The sequence below is a fragment of the Ictalurus furcatus genome, chromosome 28, assembly GCF_023375685.1.
Source record: "Ictalurus furcatus strain D&B chromosome 28, Billie_1.0, whole genome shotgun sequence".
NCBI lineage: Eukaryota > Metazoa > Chordata > Actinopteri > Siluriformes > Ictaluridae > Ictalurus > Ictalurus furcatus.
This window is the reverse complement of record NC_071282.1, coordinates 15,596,052-15,613,642: the sequence shown is the minus strand read 5'-3', so window position 1 is coordinate 15,613,642 and position 17,591 is coordinate 15,596,052. Positions and strand designations below refer to the sequence as shown.

General features: G+C 39.8%; 1 protein-coding gene across 2 annotated transcripts in view; it reads left to right on the top strand.

The window, feature by feature from the left end:
* Window positions 1–1,801: 1,801 nt before the first annotated feature.
* The window catches only part of LOC128603410 (leukemia inhibitory factor receptor), a 17,176-nt gene continuing 1,386 nt past the window's right edge, over window positions 1,802–17,591 (top strand). The window contains exons 1-15 of one of the 2 annotated variants that reach the window (XM_053617804.1): window positions 1,802–2,149; window positions 2,307–2,360; window positions 7,556–7,612; window positions 7,705–7,813; window positions 8,246–8,379; window positions 8,564–8,700; window positions 11,597–11,732; window positions 13,126–13,208; window positions 13,455–13,665; window positions 13,855–14,034; window positions 15,300–15,431; window positions 15,516–15,662; window positions 16,519–16,656; window positions 17,182–17,275; window positions 17,373–17,454. In XM_053617804.1, coding sequence (XP_053473779.1) covers window positions 2,128–2,149; window positions 2,307–2,360; window positions 7,556–7,612; window positions 7,705–7,813; window positions 8,246–8,379; window positions 8,564–8,700; window positions 11,597–11,732; window positions 13,126–13,208; window positions 13,455–13,665; window positions 13,855–14,034; window positions 15,300–15,431; window positions 15,516–15,662; window positions 16,519–16,656; window positions 17,182–17,275; window positions 17,373–17,454 — 1,716 coding nt within the window. In that variant the 5' untranslated portion in view covers window positions 1,802–2,127. Of the gene's footprint in view, window positions 2,361–7,555; window positions 7,613–7,704; window positions 7,814–8,245; window positions 8,380–8,563; window positions 8,701–11,596; window positions 11,733–13,125; window positions 13,209–13,454; window positions 13,666–13,854; window positions 14,035–15,299; window positions 15,432–15,515; window positions 15,663–16,518; window positions 16,657–17,181; window positions 17,276–17,372; window positions 17,455–17,591 lie in introns of both variants that reach the window. The other variant, XM_053617803.1, reaches the window with a different exon arrangement.

Below are 17,591 nucleotides of genomic sequence, written 5' to 3'. Positions count from 1 at the left end.
AGTAGATCAAGGCTTTATGAAAGCTAGTTTGAAAGACTGACCATATATATATATATATATATATATATATATATATATATATATATATATATATATATATATATATATATATATTTATATATATAGTCAGTCTTTCAAGTTAGCTATTAAATATATATATATACCTACTATTATATATATATACATATATATATATACATATATATATACATATATATATATATACATATATATATATATATACATATATACATATATATATATATATATATATAATGTATGTGTGTGTGTGTGTGTGTGTTCTGAAATCTACTGACTCAGTGCCTTTTGCTCTAAAGAAAACATTCATCCACACATCAAAAGGTGTGTTGAACACACAGCCCACGTACTCTTATCATACTTTGGATCTTCACACAGTTCTAACATGACAGGTGTCAAAAAAACACATCAGCCACTGATCAGTGCATTGATAAGTGGGGCGGGGGAATTTTACAGAGAATCATTTACAGTTAAAGTTTCCCTTTTTCGGTTTTTCTACAATGGAGCCTGACTCATTCGCTGCTCTTTATTAGTGCTGTACATGCACAAAGGTGTTAGTTAAAAATGATTCCTGTTTCTTTTCCTTTGATATATATATATATATATATATATATATATATATATATATGCATTAATCCTTTGAAACACATAAGTCTGACCCATTTGAATATGACTATAGAGTATTGATGTATTACTGTACACTAGCATATTGGGCATTAGTTCTTCAAAATGTGGGTGTTGGTACTTTTTCTATATTAGGATCTTATAGGGTTACGAAGTGTGAAAATGGTCCTTCCTGTGTGTGTATGTGTGTAAATGTGTGTCTGTCTATGTATGCGTGTGTGTGTGTGTGAGAGAGAGGAAGAAGAAGAAGAAGAAGAAGAAGGCAACGGAGCGTGAGTAAGAGAGGCCAACTGAAAGGGAATTGGGTCAAAAGCTATACAAAGTCACAAATAAACCAATTCAGCAATAATTCTGCACATATTCCGTACAATCTAGTGGTACTGGATGCTGAACATTTTGACAAACCAACAGTAAATAAGTGTTCACGCATTATTCAAATATTCGAATGTAAAATCGTTTCCTGGAAAGCAAGTCTATGACGTCTTGTCAGACAGTCTGGACTGATATGACTTTACCAAGTGTTTCATTGTTTGATGTATAAACCTGTTAAGGGCACCGTGCACACATGTAGCAACAATTTAGAGGAGCCTGTTCACCTCCTGGCGTGTTTTTGTAACGAGGTTGGAGGAAACCAAAGAACCTAGAAGAAACCCTCATATAGAACACAGACAGGAACCTGAGTTGAGGAGTGTAGTGGACTGTGATGTGGGGTGGCACGGTGGGTAACTCAGAAAGTAACATTGCTATTGCTGTCTCCAGGGTCCCGGGTTTGATCCTGAACTTGTGTGTAGTAAACTGGCATCCCATCCAGGGTGTTCGCGTTCACACCTAGTATTCCCGGGATTAAAGCGTTTGCTGAAGACGAATCAATCAATGAATCAATGAATGAATGACGTGTTCTTTGGATACAGTAGTTAAGCATTCTTAGCTTCTCATAAGGTTCTACTCGGAACCCACTCGGATGGAAACACTTCTGATTATAGGGTTCTATAGAGAACCCTTCATGGCTTTGAGCACGTATGATGTGTGTATACTACTATGTAGTATGATTTAACTCCCCCAAGATCAAATCTAAAAATAAATAAAGACTCTGTAATCACTCTGACGAACATGTTTGAGGAAGTGAAACTTCCGCTAACCCCGCTTGTCGGTAATACCAGTATGCTTTAGAAACGCTCACACTCCTTCCAGAGCTCATTGGTTTCAGTGCACACAGTTAGGACAGCGCTGCGTGTGAGACCAAACCTGGATTACTGCGCATGTGTGGATTATCTCGCACGCACAACAGGAGCAGTAGGCAAAAAAATGTGCACTGGTGCGAGCCGTGAGCCGGAGAGCTGTTAGTCATGAGCTAGAAGCTAGACAAAATTGGATGATTTTGAAGAAAAAACAATAAAATCAACCTAGCTCCCTTCCTTAAGCCCAGTTTGAAGGAGTTTATTTAACTGGGATTTCCCTTCCGAGATGCAAAGCGTCCTTTACTTTGGTGCGTTTGTTCTTTTTTTTTTTTTTTTATTCATTTCATCCAGAGGAATAATTCCTAGATGGTTATACATTTAAACGTCACATTACTTTTATTCTTATATACAGTAGGCTGTATCTTATGTGTTTCATTGATTGTTATTTATTTCTTCTATCTTCAGGCTTGCTTATGGGATTCATCTGGTCAACACGGACCATTTCTACTGCTTCAGCAGGTCAGTGGGACACAGGGTTGCCAGTGTGGGTGTTTTTTACGCGTACTGAGTATGGAATTAAACCTGATCAGTTTTCGCAAACATATCTTAACAGATTAAAATGAGAAATAAAAATGCAAATAAAAGGCTACGTCTGATGTCTTTAACACAGTGGTCACCAAGCCTCTTCCTTGAGATCTACCTTCATGCAGGTTTCATCTCCAATTGAAGTCTAACACACCTGGGTTAGTTGACCAAGAACTTCTAGGTGGTCAGGTGATGCAAAATTAGATTAGATGGTCTGGTGGGCACAATTATGGTCTTCAGGAAGGTAGATCTCCAGGAACAGGGTTGGTGACCACTGCCTTAACCCTTACCTTTAAGGTTGCCACAACTTGATACTAATATGTTAAGAAGACGTTTTTATCAAGCTTTTAAAACTGTATTTGGTGAAGAGGTTTCAGTGCAGTTTAATTTACTTTAAATATTGTATTTACTTGATTTTACTGTGCACAGTGGTGCACAGTAAAACACAGTAAAACATTTTACTACAAAATACTATGCTTTCTGTCAAAATACTATGCTTTCTGTCAAGAACACAGATGAAAAGATGTACTGACAGTGAGCTGTCGTGAAAGGTGAGTAGTAAGGAAACAGTTAGTCGCGTTAATTACTTTAATTACTCTTTAAGAGAGAGTTTAAAACGGAGAATTTTGGGAATAATGGTGATCAGTGATTGGTTGTTGGGGATAATGGGTTCGGAGATTGGATGGTGGGAATAATGGAAATTGGTGATTGGTCGTTGAGAATAAGGTTGATCAGTAATTGGAAATTGGGAATAATGGTGATCAGTGATTCAACATAGGGAATAATGCTGATTGGTGATTGGACATTGGGAATAATGGTGATCTGTGATTGGACAGTGGGAATAAAGGTGATCAGTGATTGGGCGGTGGGAATAATGAGGTCGGTGATTGGACATTGGGAATAATGGTGATCAGTGATTGGATGGTGGGAATAATGGTAATGAGTGTTGGACGTTGGGAATAATGGTGATTGGACTTTGGGAATAATGGTGATTGGTGATTGGACATTGGGAATAATGGTGATTGGTGATTGGACGTTGGGAATAATGGTGATTGGTGATTGGACATTGGGAATAATGGTGATTGGACATTGGGAATAATGGTGATGAGTGTTGGACGTTGGGAATATTGATGATTGGATGTTGGGAATAATGGTGGTCAGTGATTGGACATTGGGAATAATGGTAATCAGTGATTGGACTTCGGGAATAATGGTGATTGGTGATTGGACATTGGGAATAATAGTGATCAGTGATTGAATGTTTGGAATAATAGTGATCGGTGATTGTTTGCAAGCACAGTTCAGTCAGGTATTGCACTGATGGCGAGTCGAGTGAACCTGCTCTCTCAATTCGTATATCTGCAGATACGATGTGAACTGGAGAGTCGTATCGCTTTCAAGACAGTCACCAACATGTGCTCAAAATGCTAGATTTGTCTCTTGGCTCTTTTTTGAATTAAAGTCGCTATAGGGCTCTAAAATCTAGAGCCCTATAGCGATCTCTAAATTGACAACATTGACTGCAGCTCTTCAAGACCATCAACTCTCTCTAATGTCAAATATGGAATTTCTCTCTGTTTTTAATCTCAGGAAATTTGTCTCATTATATTTCTCCATGAAACATTTGTGGCAAAGATGATACCTAAATGAACCACAAGTGCGAATCCACGTTAAGATATTCCTGAGAGAAAAACATTGAAGAGAAACCTTTAAGCAAAGAAATTATATTCAGGGCAAACAAAGGGAAAAAATTAAGCACAGACTTGGTAACTACAATGTACAAAGCTTCCCTGGTGGACTAGTGGCTAGCGTGTGGTGTTCTCACTGCCACGGCCCGGGTTCGTTTTCTGGTCAGGGAACCGACCCCGACCACTGGAAGGTTGCACGAGCCAGTGAACTCTCAGTGCCAGTACCATCCTGGAAAGTGGGGAGGGTTGTGTCAGAAGGGCATCCGGCATTAAACTTGTGCCAGAATTGAACATGCGGACAGGTGATCCAGCCTGGCGACCCTGAACAGGAGCAGTAGAGAGAAGATGTACTCTTTAGTAAAGAGAGATGTAGATGTGGTGTACTGAAACCCTCACGTAGAACAGGAAGAGGAGGGGGTAGTTTCACACTCACTTTCCACTTGGCTTTACATACAGTAGTAAAACTGCTTTCAAATGAGTGAAACTGGGACATTTTAGAAAATCGTGTGGGTGCTCTGTGTGTGTGGGTGGGTGAGTGGGTGTGTTTGTGAGCGATCATAGAAAGTATAAAATTGTCTTTTGAACATTTTGTGACTTTATTGATGAAAAATCCCAAAGGCTTATTTTGATACTGATGTGTGATTATATTTAGAAATCAATGTGTCATAATTCATTCAGTTTAAATGGCCACTTTACCCTGGTCAGACTGGAAGACATTTACTGTAAAGTTTACTATATAATTATAAAAGTACATATAATTACACTAAAGTACTGGGATATATTTACAGGTAATTGAGGTCCTTTTTTCCAGTATGCCATTGTATGTTTTAATATACAACAGGGTGTCCCAAAAGTCTCATTACATAGGGGACTATGTTTGCCAGCATCACGTCGGTTGTTTGTGGACGTACTGCCCTGAATAAACTATTTCACATAACAGATGTTTACATATAGACAACAAGACACAATAATAACTGAATTTACCCAAATGATCCAGTTCAAAAGTTCACACACGCTCGATTCTTAATCCCGTGTGTCGTTACCTGGATGATCAGCGACTGTGTTTATGTTCTGTGAGAGTTGTTCACGAGTCCCTTGTTTGTCCTGAGCAGTTAAACTGCCCACTGTTCTTCAGAAAAATCCTCCAAGTCCTGCACATTCTTTACTCTTCCAGCATCTTCTGCATATGTGACTCCTTTCCAACAGACTATATGATGTTCAGATCCATCTTTTCACACCGAAGACGACTGAGGGACTCGTACACGACTATTACAAAAGGTGCAAACATTCACTGATGCTCAAGAAGGCAACACGATACATTAAGAGTCAGGGCGTGTAAACTTTTGAACAGGATGATTAGTGTAAATTGTTATTATTTTGTCTTCTGGGAAACATGTAAATATCTTATGTAGCTTCTGAAGGGCGGTACTAAATGAAAAAATTAAAACCTTTAAACAAAATAATAACAATTTACACCAATCATCCTGTTCAAAAGTTTACACCCCCCTGGCTCTTAATGTATCGTGTTGCCTTCTTGAGCATCAGTGAATGTTTGAATCTTTTGTAATAGTCGTGTACGAGCCCCTCGGTTGTCCTCGGTGTGAAAAGATGGATCTTCTAGTCGCTGTTGGAAAGGAGTCAAATATGTAGAAGACGCTCACCCAAAAACGACCGAGTGCTGTATTATAAGCGAAAGGTGCTTTAACAACGTGTTAGTGAAGGGGTGTGCATCCAGGTTATTGTAATCTTTTTCTCTTTTTTTCCTTGTAAAACCATCCATCCATCCATCCATCTTCTACCGCTTACTCCTTCTTCAGGGTCGCGGGGGAACCTGGAGCCAACCCCAGGGAGCATGGGGCACAAGGCGGGGTACACCCTGGACAGGGTGCCAGTCCATCGCAGGGCACAATCACATACACACTCACACACCCGTTCATACACTACGGACACTTTAGACACGCCAATCAGCCTACCATGCATGTCTTTGGACTGGGGGAGGAAACCGGAGTACCCAGAGGAAACCCCTGCAGCACGCGGAGGACATGCAAACTCTGTACACACAGGGCCACGGCGGGATTCCAGCCCCTGACCCTGGAGGCGTGAGGCGAACGTGCTAACCACTAAGCCACCGTGCGCCCGCCCTGTGGGGAAGAAAAAGATTGTGACACGATTTATCTTGGTTTCATTTGACACTTCACAAAAAGCTGCAATTCTAACAGGGGTGTGTAGACTTTTAACATCCTCTGTAGGTGGTAAAACGTTCAGTGTAGTACACAAATTTTCCAACGAAACAGAACATTTTGGACAACATTCCTATATAATAATTGAATAGGGTTTTTTTTGTCGTTTATTAATTTATTAGTCGAGCATTCAGAGTGCATGTGCAAACCCAGTAACGATAAACTCATTCAGTTAGATTTCAGTTTTTTCTACTAGATTGGATATGAAAATGGCAAATGCAAATGATAATGAGTCTTTATTGATCACATATACATTACAGCACAGTGAAATTCTTTTCTTCACATACCCCAGCTTGTTAGGAAGTTGGGGTCAGAGCGCAGGGTCAGCCATGATACAGCGCCCCCTCTAGCAGAGAGGATTAAGGGCCTTGCTCAAGGGTTTAACAGTGGCAGCTTGGAAGTGCTGGGGCTTGAACCCCCGACCTTCCGATCAGTAACCCAGAGCCTTAACCACCAAATCAAACGCAAAATTGCAACCTTTTAGGATAACGTTACTGACAGCCTCTGCGATGTGACATGCAGAACATTCGTTCCGCCCTGATCTATGTGGAGTCTGCAGTATGTCTTACGCATCCATCCATTTTCTGTATCGCTTATCCTACAGAGAGTCGCGGGGAGCCTGGAGCCGATCCCAGGGGACTCGGGGCATCCCGGGGGACACCCTGGACAGGGTGCCCATCCATCACAGGGCACAATCACACACCCATTCACACACTGCACACAATTTAGAGATGCCAGTCAGCCTACAATGTGTGTCTTTGGACTGGGGGAGGAAACTGGAGTACCCAGAAGAAACCCTCGAAGCACGGAGAGAACATGCAAACTCCACATACATGGCGGAGGCGGGAATCGACCCCCCAACCCTGGAGGTTCGAGGCAAACGTGCCCCTGTGTAAACACTTCTATTGAATAAAATGCTGGCTAATACAATGAAGTTAAATAAATAGATAATAAATAGACTTAGGATTTCCACCTAATCGTTGGCTCTTTGGGAAATCCAATGTCAGCGCTTTCTGTGAGGCATTTCCTTTTCCTGAGGCTGTTTGAAGGCAGTACGAGATGCCTTATGCGCTTTTATTAACGGGCAACGCGTGCAGGCTGATCAGCCGATGCGGATTACATTACACTGCTTGATCTTTTGATACATGTAAACTGTGTGTGTGTATATACATGTCTTGTATTCTCTATTGTTATTTTTCAGTGTTCTGCACATGCAGAAACATAACCTCATGTGAAAAACAGTGTGACGTCCCTGAAGGTAATATCATGTAACTGCATTGATAAGAAACCTTCAGCATTTCCATAAAGCAATTATAAACGTAAGGTGTTTATAGTTGCGGCTCTTTTTAGGAGCGCACGGTTTGAGCTGCTTCGGACAACGGTCTACAGAAAGCATTATAAAGTACTACTGCGTATGGAATCCTGGACAATACGATAAATATTTTCTCTACATAAAGCAGTAAGTTGTTATGTTTACATTTGCATTTTTAAAATTGCTGTCGAATGCCCTTGAAAGTGGTTATTCATTTCCACACAACACAACTATTACAAAAGGTTACGTATGTTTGTATCGTACATTACGATACAAACATAACACGATACATTAAGATCCAGGGGGGTGTAAACTTCTGAACAGGATGATCGGTGTAAATTGTTATTCTTCTGTTTAAAGAGCTTATTTGTTTATTTAGTACCGCCCTTCAGATCACGTATGTATCGTGTTGCTTTCTTGAGAATCAATTACTGTTATAGAAAACCACTCGACACCTTCTGACCAATCAGCATTGACCATTCAGCAGTACTGTGGTATAAATGTTTGTAAATGACCTTACGTCATCTATGACTATATAAAAGGATGTAATGGGATGAAAACAAACGCTTTCTCTTGCAGGAGGATGTGTTATCGAATGGATCAACCCTTTATTCTAATAACGGAGAGAAACATGACAGCGTTTGCCATGGCGCTGAGCGACGATCGGAAAAGATGCGCCGTCGCAAACTTCAGCAGCCATCCATTACAAATAAGTACGTTCGTTTTTGTCAATATCTTCCATTTTAAATACATTTTCACCTTAATATTTGTCAATGATATGAAATAGAAACGGTTAAAGAATAGTTGTATAATAATGCATTAAAAAAAAAAAGCTAAACAAATATGTTTTTGAGATTATTCGTTTTATTGCTAATGGTAACGCTCGTTGTGTTTCAGTACAATGTGGTCCACCTATCAATGTGACTTTCAGCAGAAGTTCTGGTCATTTGAATGTTACGTCTGAGTGGGAAGACAGTAATGTGGAACAGTATCGTTTGAAGTACAGGAAACACAACACCACTGTGTGGAAAGAGGTAAAGATAAAGATCAGTCTTCTGCCTATGAAACCAAGGCCTGTTTTGAATATTGGGAGAACCAAAAGGCGGTTAGGGGATATTTTTTTTTTTCAAGGTCACGCCATGCATTTCTATGATACTATTGCTTTTTAATGTGTACACGATATCGCCAAAAGTTTGTGGACACCTGAAAATCACACCTATTTGTGGTTCTTCCCACAAAGATGGAAGCACACAGTTATATAGGTTGACTTTATATGCTGTAGCATTATATTTTCTCTTCACCGGAACTGAGGGACTAAAACCTGTTTCATCATGACGATGCCCCTGTGCACAAAGCGAGCTCCATGAAGACATGGTTTGCCATGTTTGGAGCGGAAGAACTTGAGTGTCCTGTGCAGATCCCTTGACCTCAACCCCACTGAACACCTTTGGGATGAAATGGAACACCGACAGCACCCCAGACCTCCTCGACCGACGTCGGTGCCTGACCTCACTAATGCTCTTGTGGATGGATGAATGAACACAAATCCCCACCTTCACACTCCAAAACCTAGTGGAAATCCTTCCCAGAAGAATGGGAAGGTGCGCACTAACCGAGCTAGAGTGTGGTTATACTGAATATCCACACACACGACTGCGATTCGGTGCGATTGTGAGTGCAATATTGCTTTTGCACAACAGTTCAATAAACAAGAAAGTAGCATTGAGTAACTTACATTTCGGACACAGCGTGGACAAACGTTCTGTTTGTTCTTTGCTCCGCTAGCGGAAATAGCTCCAGAAGAAACCACCCTCGCTTTATAGCACGTCTATTAGCTGGCTAACTAGCTCACATTGATTTGTATATTCCTGTTAAAGGTGCTTCCGGTGAAACTGGCTTCCTTTTCATCATCGTCACCATCATCTGACGAGCTTTCATACTGCAAGTCGTAGTTACAAGTTATATTCCTGAAAACTATCGTTTGCCATGTCCGCTAATGATGTCTCTAACTCTGCTGGAGTAACCATTTCGAACTAGAAAGTGGAATTTTATGTGGTGAACACGGAGAAGCAGAGCGATACACACTAGAGGTCGACCGCGAGTGGATTTTAACAGATACTATAACCAAGTTGGGCAGTACCTGTCGATAACCGATTAATCAACCGATAGTTTTTAATATTGATACTGAATGAAAGCATAATACACAAAGTAAAATAATACCATAAAAATGAAAACTACTTTTAAAATGAATATATTTTATATTTTAATATATCAGAGATGCACCGATACTAAATTTCTCAGCCGATATCGATAACCGATTATTCAGAGTGATATCGGCCGATACCGATACTTCTGCCTTCTTTTAAATGAATAATAATTAATTCCACAATTCTGAAAGGAATGCAAATAAAAACTTTATTCTCTCCATTTCAACGAGTTGTTCCACAGTAACTGGTCTCATAAACAGAAAACACATTACTCTAATTAACATGAACACATGATCTCAATTCTGAAGATTAAAGTAAGATTTCTTAACTTATTGAATGTTATTAATTCATATTAAAAGAATTAGTTGACTGAATTTAAAAACAAACAAACAAACAAAAAAAACCTCCTGTTAGTCTCACATTCACTCACCGCAAACAAAAGCCTTTCTACTTCATCATTGACATCAAACTGGGAATATATAGGCCTAATATAAACTCTTTTTTTTGATGATGATGATATTAACTCATATTAACATTAACTGCATATGAAATAAACTACTCTACAAATATTTTTCTGTGCAATATATACCTTTTTTTTTTTTTGGTCACTCATTTAAATACGGTGTACCGGCCCTTTAATTCAGTGCGAGCAGAGCTGGGGTGGGGGACTCCTGTTTCCTGTTTCCCGTAAAATTTTAGTAGTGCAGGGATTACAGAGATTACAAACTGCAGTTTTGTCGTCATTCCACACAAGAGACATCATCTTTACACACAGCAAATCGATGTGTTTTCCCACCCTCTTTTGATTGACAGGATATAATCAGCCCTGATCATGGGGAAAAATAACCTTTTTATATATATATATATATATATATATATATATATATATATATATATATATATATATATATATATGTATATATATATAGCTAGCACACACCACAAAATACTATAGTCTTCAGTTGAGACTGAATTGGATCATTAACTCCAGACATATTTTTTTAATGTAGATAGCCTGAGAGATCGATATTATTGCTCATACGTAGGGTGGGAAAAGCAAATATAGTGCTAGTTTTGGCCCTTTTTTAATGTGAAATAATTACAAGAAGCAGGCGGATCTATTACTTTCATGAAATGCTATGAAATGAACCATTAGCTTAACCAAGCATACAGTTAAATAGGCTTAACCTAGCAAAGGAAAATGGTAAACTAGCGCTGCTTAGCATTTACGATTCACAGATTCATTTCACTACCTTTTTTTCTTCTTCACATTTATTCTAGACAGGGGATTGGCAGGTCCTAGCATGAATAGTGAGATAACTTAGCATGTTCTATGCTAATACTTAGCTAATAAGGTAGCTAGCAAGCATTAATATGAACCAAAATAAACCCCAATATATAATTTATAAAATGTCTCAACCAGCATTCTGAAGACTAATTTCTGGGAAACTAATCAACACCTAGTTAGATAAAGAAGCTAGCTAAAGAAGTCAATTGACGTGAACTCAAGCCTAACATGACAAAGCACCTTTTCTTATATCTTGCTCAACACCTTTTCATGTTTTTGAGGTATTCAAATATTTTGTCGCTATCATGACAGACCACTTTCGGTTCGATATAAAGACAGCGTTCTCTAACGAGGAACGTGGGAACAGTTTCATGTGAAACATTAATTCATTTGAGGTGTTGAATGCTTTCTCTTTTTTTCCCCCTCACGCTGTAGGTGAAGTCCCAGAACAGAAGAAAATGCACCGTGGAACATACTGTCTCCTCTCAATCCTATGAGATGCAAATACAGTGTGCTGTAACTACTAAGTGTCCTCTTTGTCCCTTGAGTGAGATCATCAGAGTCCCACAAGGTAAAGTCCTAACATAGTTCTCAAAAAGTATAACTAAAGTACACAGCTCATTTTATAATAGAGTGCAGCTGAATACTTGAATCTGATTCATCAGGTGTTGATTAAGTTTCTATAACAGCAGCTCTGACAGTACTGCTAGATATAATGAAATTTGCTCATTCTGATAGTTGTTGATTAGTAGTACTCATTCATAGGGAGTAATATGGCAGATGCTCCATGTAATCTAATAACAATATCCATCCATTTTCTGTACCGCTTATACTTACTGGGTAAGGATAAACTTAACCAGGAGCCTATCCCAGGGGGCATGGGACACAAGGCAGGGGATCTCACACCTCGCACCACGTTCGCCTCACACCTCCAGGGTCGGGGGTTCGATTCCCACCGTGGCCCTGTGTGTGCGGAGTTTGCATGTTCTCCCCGTGCTGCGGGGGTTTCCTCCGGGTACTCCGGTTTCCTCCCCCAGTCCAAAGACATGCATGGTAGGCTGATTGGCGTGTCCAAAGTGTCCGTAGTGTATGAATGGGTGTGTGAGTGTGTATGTGATTGTGCCCTGCGATGGATTGGCACCCTGTCCAGGGTGTACCCCGCCTTGTGCCCGATGCTTCCTGGGATAGGCTCTAGGTTCCCCGTGACCCTGAAAAGGATAAAGCGGTATAGAAGATGGATGGATGGATGGACTTTCCCTTCTATTTTGTTTCACGGACAGTAGTAAAAAGCATTTCACTACACGTCATACTGTGCATGATTGCGTGTGTGTGACAAATTAAAGCTGGATTTGAATTCAAGAGAAAGAAAACTAGAGAAATTGGTGAAGGGACGACTATTTATGCGAATCATAAGAGACGACCAGAACTAACTTGTTTCACGGAAATTCAACCAACAGAAAACAAAGTATGACGTGGTTCTATAGCACTTATTAGAGCCTGCTATTATTATTGATTATTTAATAATATAACATGCCCAACATGCTATTATTAATAGCCTATAACGACATGCCCTGGGCAGCGGTGGCTTAGGCTCTGGGTTACTGATCGGAAGGTCGGGGGTTCAAGCCCCAGCACTGCCAAGCTGTCACTGTTGGGCCCTTGAGCAAGGCCCTTAATCCTCTCTGCTCCAGGGGGCGCTGTATCATGGCTGACCCTGCGCTCTGACCCCAACTTCCTAACAAGCTGGGGTACACGAAGAAAACAATTTCACTGTGCTCTACTGTATATGTGACCAATAAAGACTCATTATTTAATACATGACATGTTAAATATATATATGTGTGTGTATATATATTTTTTTTTACGCAAGGTCCTTTTACTGAATCCTGTCTGATTGCCTGCTAGTTAGAGAAGCAGGTTCATAGTGGATACTTATTGTATGTTTGACCTATTTTTCTCACCAGAATTCGTAGATGCACCCGTCATAAAAGAAACTCATTCCTATCCGGTCCAACCTGGACAGAGAAAAATAACCGTGACGTGGGAGGTACGGGCTCTGCTGATTTTCTTCACTCTCCTTTCTAATGCGAAATACTATTTAGTCAACTGTAGGCAAAGGCATCACTGATCATTTAAAATAAATTAGTCCGAATAGGTTTTAGGATAGAATTTCCTTTTGTTACACTTTAGGTTCAAATGTGCTAAACGATTACATTTAGTATGTTCAGACATTTTCATATGGGTATGAACCGCTTATTTGTTTTCCATCGTTTTTCTCTTTGGCGTTTTTCAGTATGTGCTCAGTCAGGCAGTCGAAAACTACAATGTGACAGTCCAGAAGACATCTGGGGAACCTGCTGAAGGAAGCAGTTATTCCCTCAAAGCGCAAACCGTCACTTTGTTTCTGTGCTATTCTGCCTACAAACTCAGCATCAGTGCCGTAAACAAAGCCGGATCATCGCCTGCTGCACGCTTGGTCATAGACGCCATGGAGGATCATAGCGGTAGGTCATCTCAGATATTCATAACGGATACTATGTGAGAGTATATGCGCATATATGTCATACGTGATATGTGTCATTTACTTATTTTAATAAAGGAAATTTGAATTGATGTGCCTGCACTGACACTAGCGTATATACCAGAGTTGTTCTTTATTATATATAACTCAACTCTATTTGTTTTGTCAACAGATTTGGACGGAGCATTTAAAGTTAATCTGATGAGTAATAACAACTTCAGTTTTTCGTGGAATAACACGCTGTCCAAGAAATATCCTTGCTATTCTGTAGAGTGGCGGGCGAGCGATGAGAAATTAGCTTATGCAACCTTCTACACGAGGAAAAACAACCATACTGTCCAAACTTCCAACGGTACTTCATTCCCTGACATTCATTTTAAAAGCCTCTATGAACACGTATGAAATGGAATTACAATGAAACTGTGCATTCATAACATGTAATAATGCGTTCGTGATGCAGGGTACACATTATTATAAATATCTTAGGGAAACAGTCACATGAAATAGGTCATATTTTAGGAAAATGCATTACACGTTATGTTTACTATGCATTTTGAGTGGTTATAACGCATTATAAGTAGTGTTCTTGATTACTTACTGCCACAAAAGACTCGTAATTCAGTGTCGATTTGGTGTATAATTATTTCTAAACCAAATTCCACTAACGTAGCCACGTGACGATAAATAATCCTGAACAAGGTCTTATGAACGAGGCATTGTACACTCGTTAGAATGCGCTTCACTTATAATACTTCATTATAGTTTCGAACAAAATCAAAGAAAAGTATATGAAACATTGAAATCATGAAATATTTAATGAAAAGGCTGAGTCTTGTGCATTAAGTACTGTTATAATGCATTTTAAGTAGTGCTCATAACACTGTATATATAATCATCAGTGCCAAAAGACTCATAATTCAGTGCTAATAATCTTGAATATTATTACAAACGATATAAATATTATCAGCCATGGTCCTGTAACATAAGGCCTTATGACTGCATTACAACCTGTTAAGAATGTGTTCATACTTCATTATAGATATATATTAAATAAATAAAAAATTGTTTAAAATTCGAAGAAAACAATACGAAACATTGTAATATGTAATCGTTAACGAAATGTTTCATTAAAAGACATTACACGTTCTGTGTCTTACGCATTATGTCTAGTTATAATGCATTATAAGTGGTGTTAATGACATTATATCATCAATGCCGGGAAAAAAAAAAAAAAAAAACCCAGCATAATTCCATGCCTGTAATTGTGAATAATTATCGATGATCCGAATTCCACCAACGTGGTGGTGTGGATAAAGATCAATGATCTTGAATAAGGCTTTATGCCTGCATTATAACCTGATTAGAATGTGCTCATCGTTCATTATAGATAAGGCTTAAGGAAAAAGTATGCTCAGAAATGTGTATGAACATACTGTGGGAGGGATTTGTGAATATTATGTTCAAGGTTTTGCACACACACATGCAAAAAAAGTTGTTCATGTAGTTACGATTTCTACTAACGGATCTTTCAGACCGGTTTTTATAACGCACCATACATTTTTCCGTTTGGAAGTATGTCTATCTTAAGCGGCGCTTTTCCTTTTGCGTTATGTGCAGTTGCATTTCAGCCCTATAAGAGATACCACTTCTTCCTGCATGTCAGGCATGAAAAAGAGACCTGCAACCTGAAGAATGTAAATAACAGCGATCAGACGTACGGAAGAACTCAGGTCTACCTCGCTGAAGGAAGTCAGTCCAGCTTCACACCATTAATATCACTGCTGTAGAACATAACCGTTGTCAAGACTAACCTCGGTATCTTCTTCTAATTAGCTCCACTTGCTGCTCCTGGGAATGTGAGCAGCTCTAACATTACCCAGAGTTCCTTTGTGACTACATGGAGCCCGGTGCCTGAAGAGGACGTGCGTGGCTTTCTACAAGGTTACATCATCCGCTACACACAAGACAACAGCAAAAAAAGTGAGTCAGCGGTTACATCCGTGAGATATTCATAACTCCACTCGGTAGCAAATTGCTGGCAAACCAGTAGTCATTTTTCTGTAAACTCCAGCAGATATAAAGAGCTAGACGTCTTTACAGCATCAAAGGTTATATAACGTTGGAAGGAGTCTCCAGTGTCAGCGTAATAATAATCAACTTCGGGGTGGTAGCAGGAACTCGGCTTTCAGTCGGGTCACGTGACAATACCTCCTTGTGCTTCCATCCATCCATCCATCTTCTATACCGCTTATCCTTCCTTCAGAGTCACGGGGAAACCTGGAGCCTATCCCAGGGAGCACGAGGCACAAGGCGGGGTACACCCTGGACAGGATGCCAATCTCCTTTTGCTTTATTCTATTTATTTATAATTTTTTTGGAAGGAGTCTCCAGTTTCAGAGATTTGTAACAGTCAGATGTAAAGCTGTATGTTTTCAGGACAGATAATGTTGCATTTTGCAGTTTCTCTGTAACGTTTGTCCTCATACACATTTGGATATGTTTTGACTCCTCGGGTGGCACGGTGGCTTAGCCGTTAGCACTTTTGCCTCGCACCTCTGGGGTTCGAACTCCACTTCGTTTGCATGATCTTCTTCGCTTTGGCGATTTCCTTCGGTTTCCTCCCCCAGTCACGAAGACATGCACTGACCGGCGTTTCCAAATGATCCGTCGTGTGTGAACGTGTGCGCGATTGTGACCTGCGATGGGTCGGTACGATGGGTTGTCGAATAATATATATATATATACACATATATACAGTATAAAGGCCCAATGGAAGTACCCTTCAAATCAAACATGTATAAACATGTTTATTCTGGATATGTGGATGTGTTGGCAGATATCACCGTGCATCCTAGCGTGAACAGCTACGAGTTGCTGAATCTGCGAAGTGGAAGTATCTACTGTGTGCAGCTGTCCGCATACACGTCTGCAGGGGAGGGAAAGCGGAGTGAACCGAAGTGCTTTGACACGTTGGGTAAGTTTTCCCATTCAAACACATCATGCAGTTTAGTGGTATTGGACGCCCAAAATAGACATCGAGCCACCATTAGTTTTCTACCAACCCCACAGTTTAAAATAGTGGTAGCACTGCTAAGCTGCAACTGTTAGACCCTTGAGCAAGGCCCTTTACCCTCTATGCTCCAGGGACGCCGTATCATGGCTGACCCTGCGCTCTGACCCCAACTTCCTAACAAGCTGGGATATGCCAAGAGAACAATTTCACTGTGCTGTAATGTATATGTGACAAATAAAGGCTTCTTCTTCATTTATATTGTTTCCATTTAAAAACCGTTGAGGGTGCAACCCTTCGTACTCGTGAGCTTTGAAGACATATCTTAGTAATGGAGCTTCTGACTGATTGATTGATTTATTTATAACAACAACTAGTGCAGTTTTTATGATTGAATGTATGCTTCCAGTGCAGCAGTACGGTTACAGGTTTCACAAGCTGAAGATTCTGTATTGGATGTAAAACGTAACTGAATATCTGGTTCCTCAGACTCGGTGGCTATTGGTGGAATGTTGGCAGGAGTCGTTGCAGGCGTAATTGCTCTGCTACTTGCCACTCATCTCTGCTTTCGGCTTTTGAAAAGGTTAAGCCCCGGTTTGAACATTTTTACAAATTTAATCATAATGTTATTGCAAGAAAAAACTGAATGATTTGATACCAAACCTATTGCTATAACCTAGATCCAAGAAACTCCTATGGCCAAGTATACCCAACCCATGCAACAGTAATGCTGTACAGAAAATTGAAGGCGGTCAGGAACTGGTGAGTTTTAAGGCTCTGAACATTAGATGTATTGGAATGATAAAAGTTTCACTTGATAATTCTGTAATTCTTGGATGCGGAGTCATTCTGGCACTCGAACAGTATTTATACTTCTGAGCAAGTTCTTGTTTTCTCGT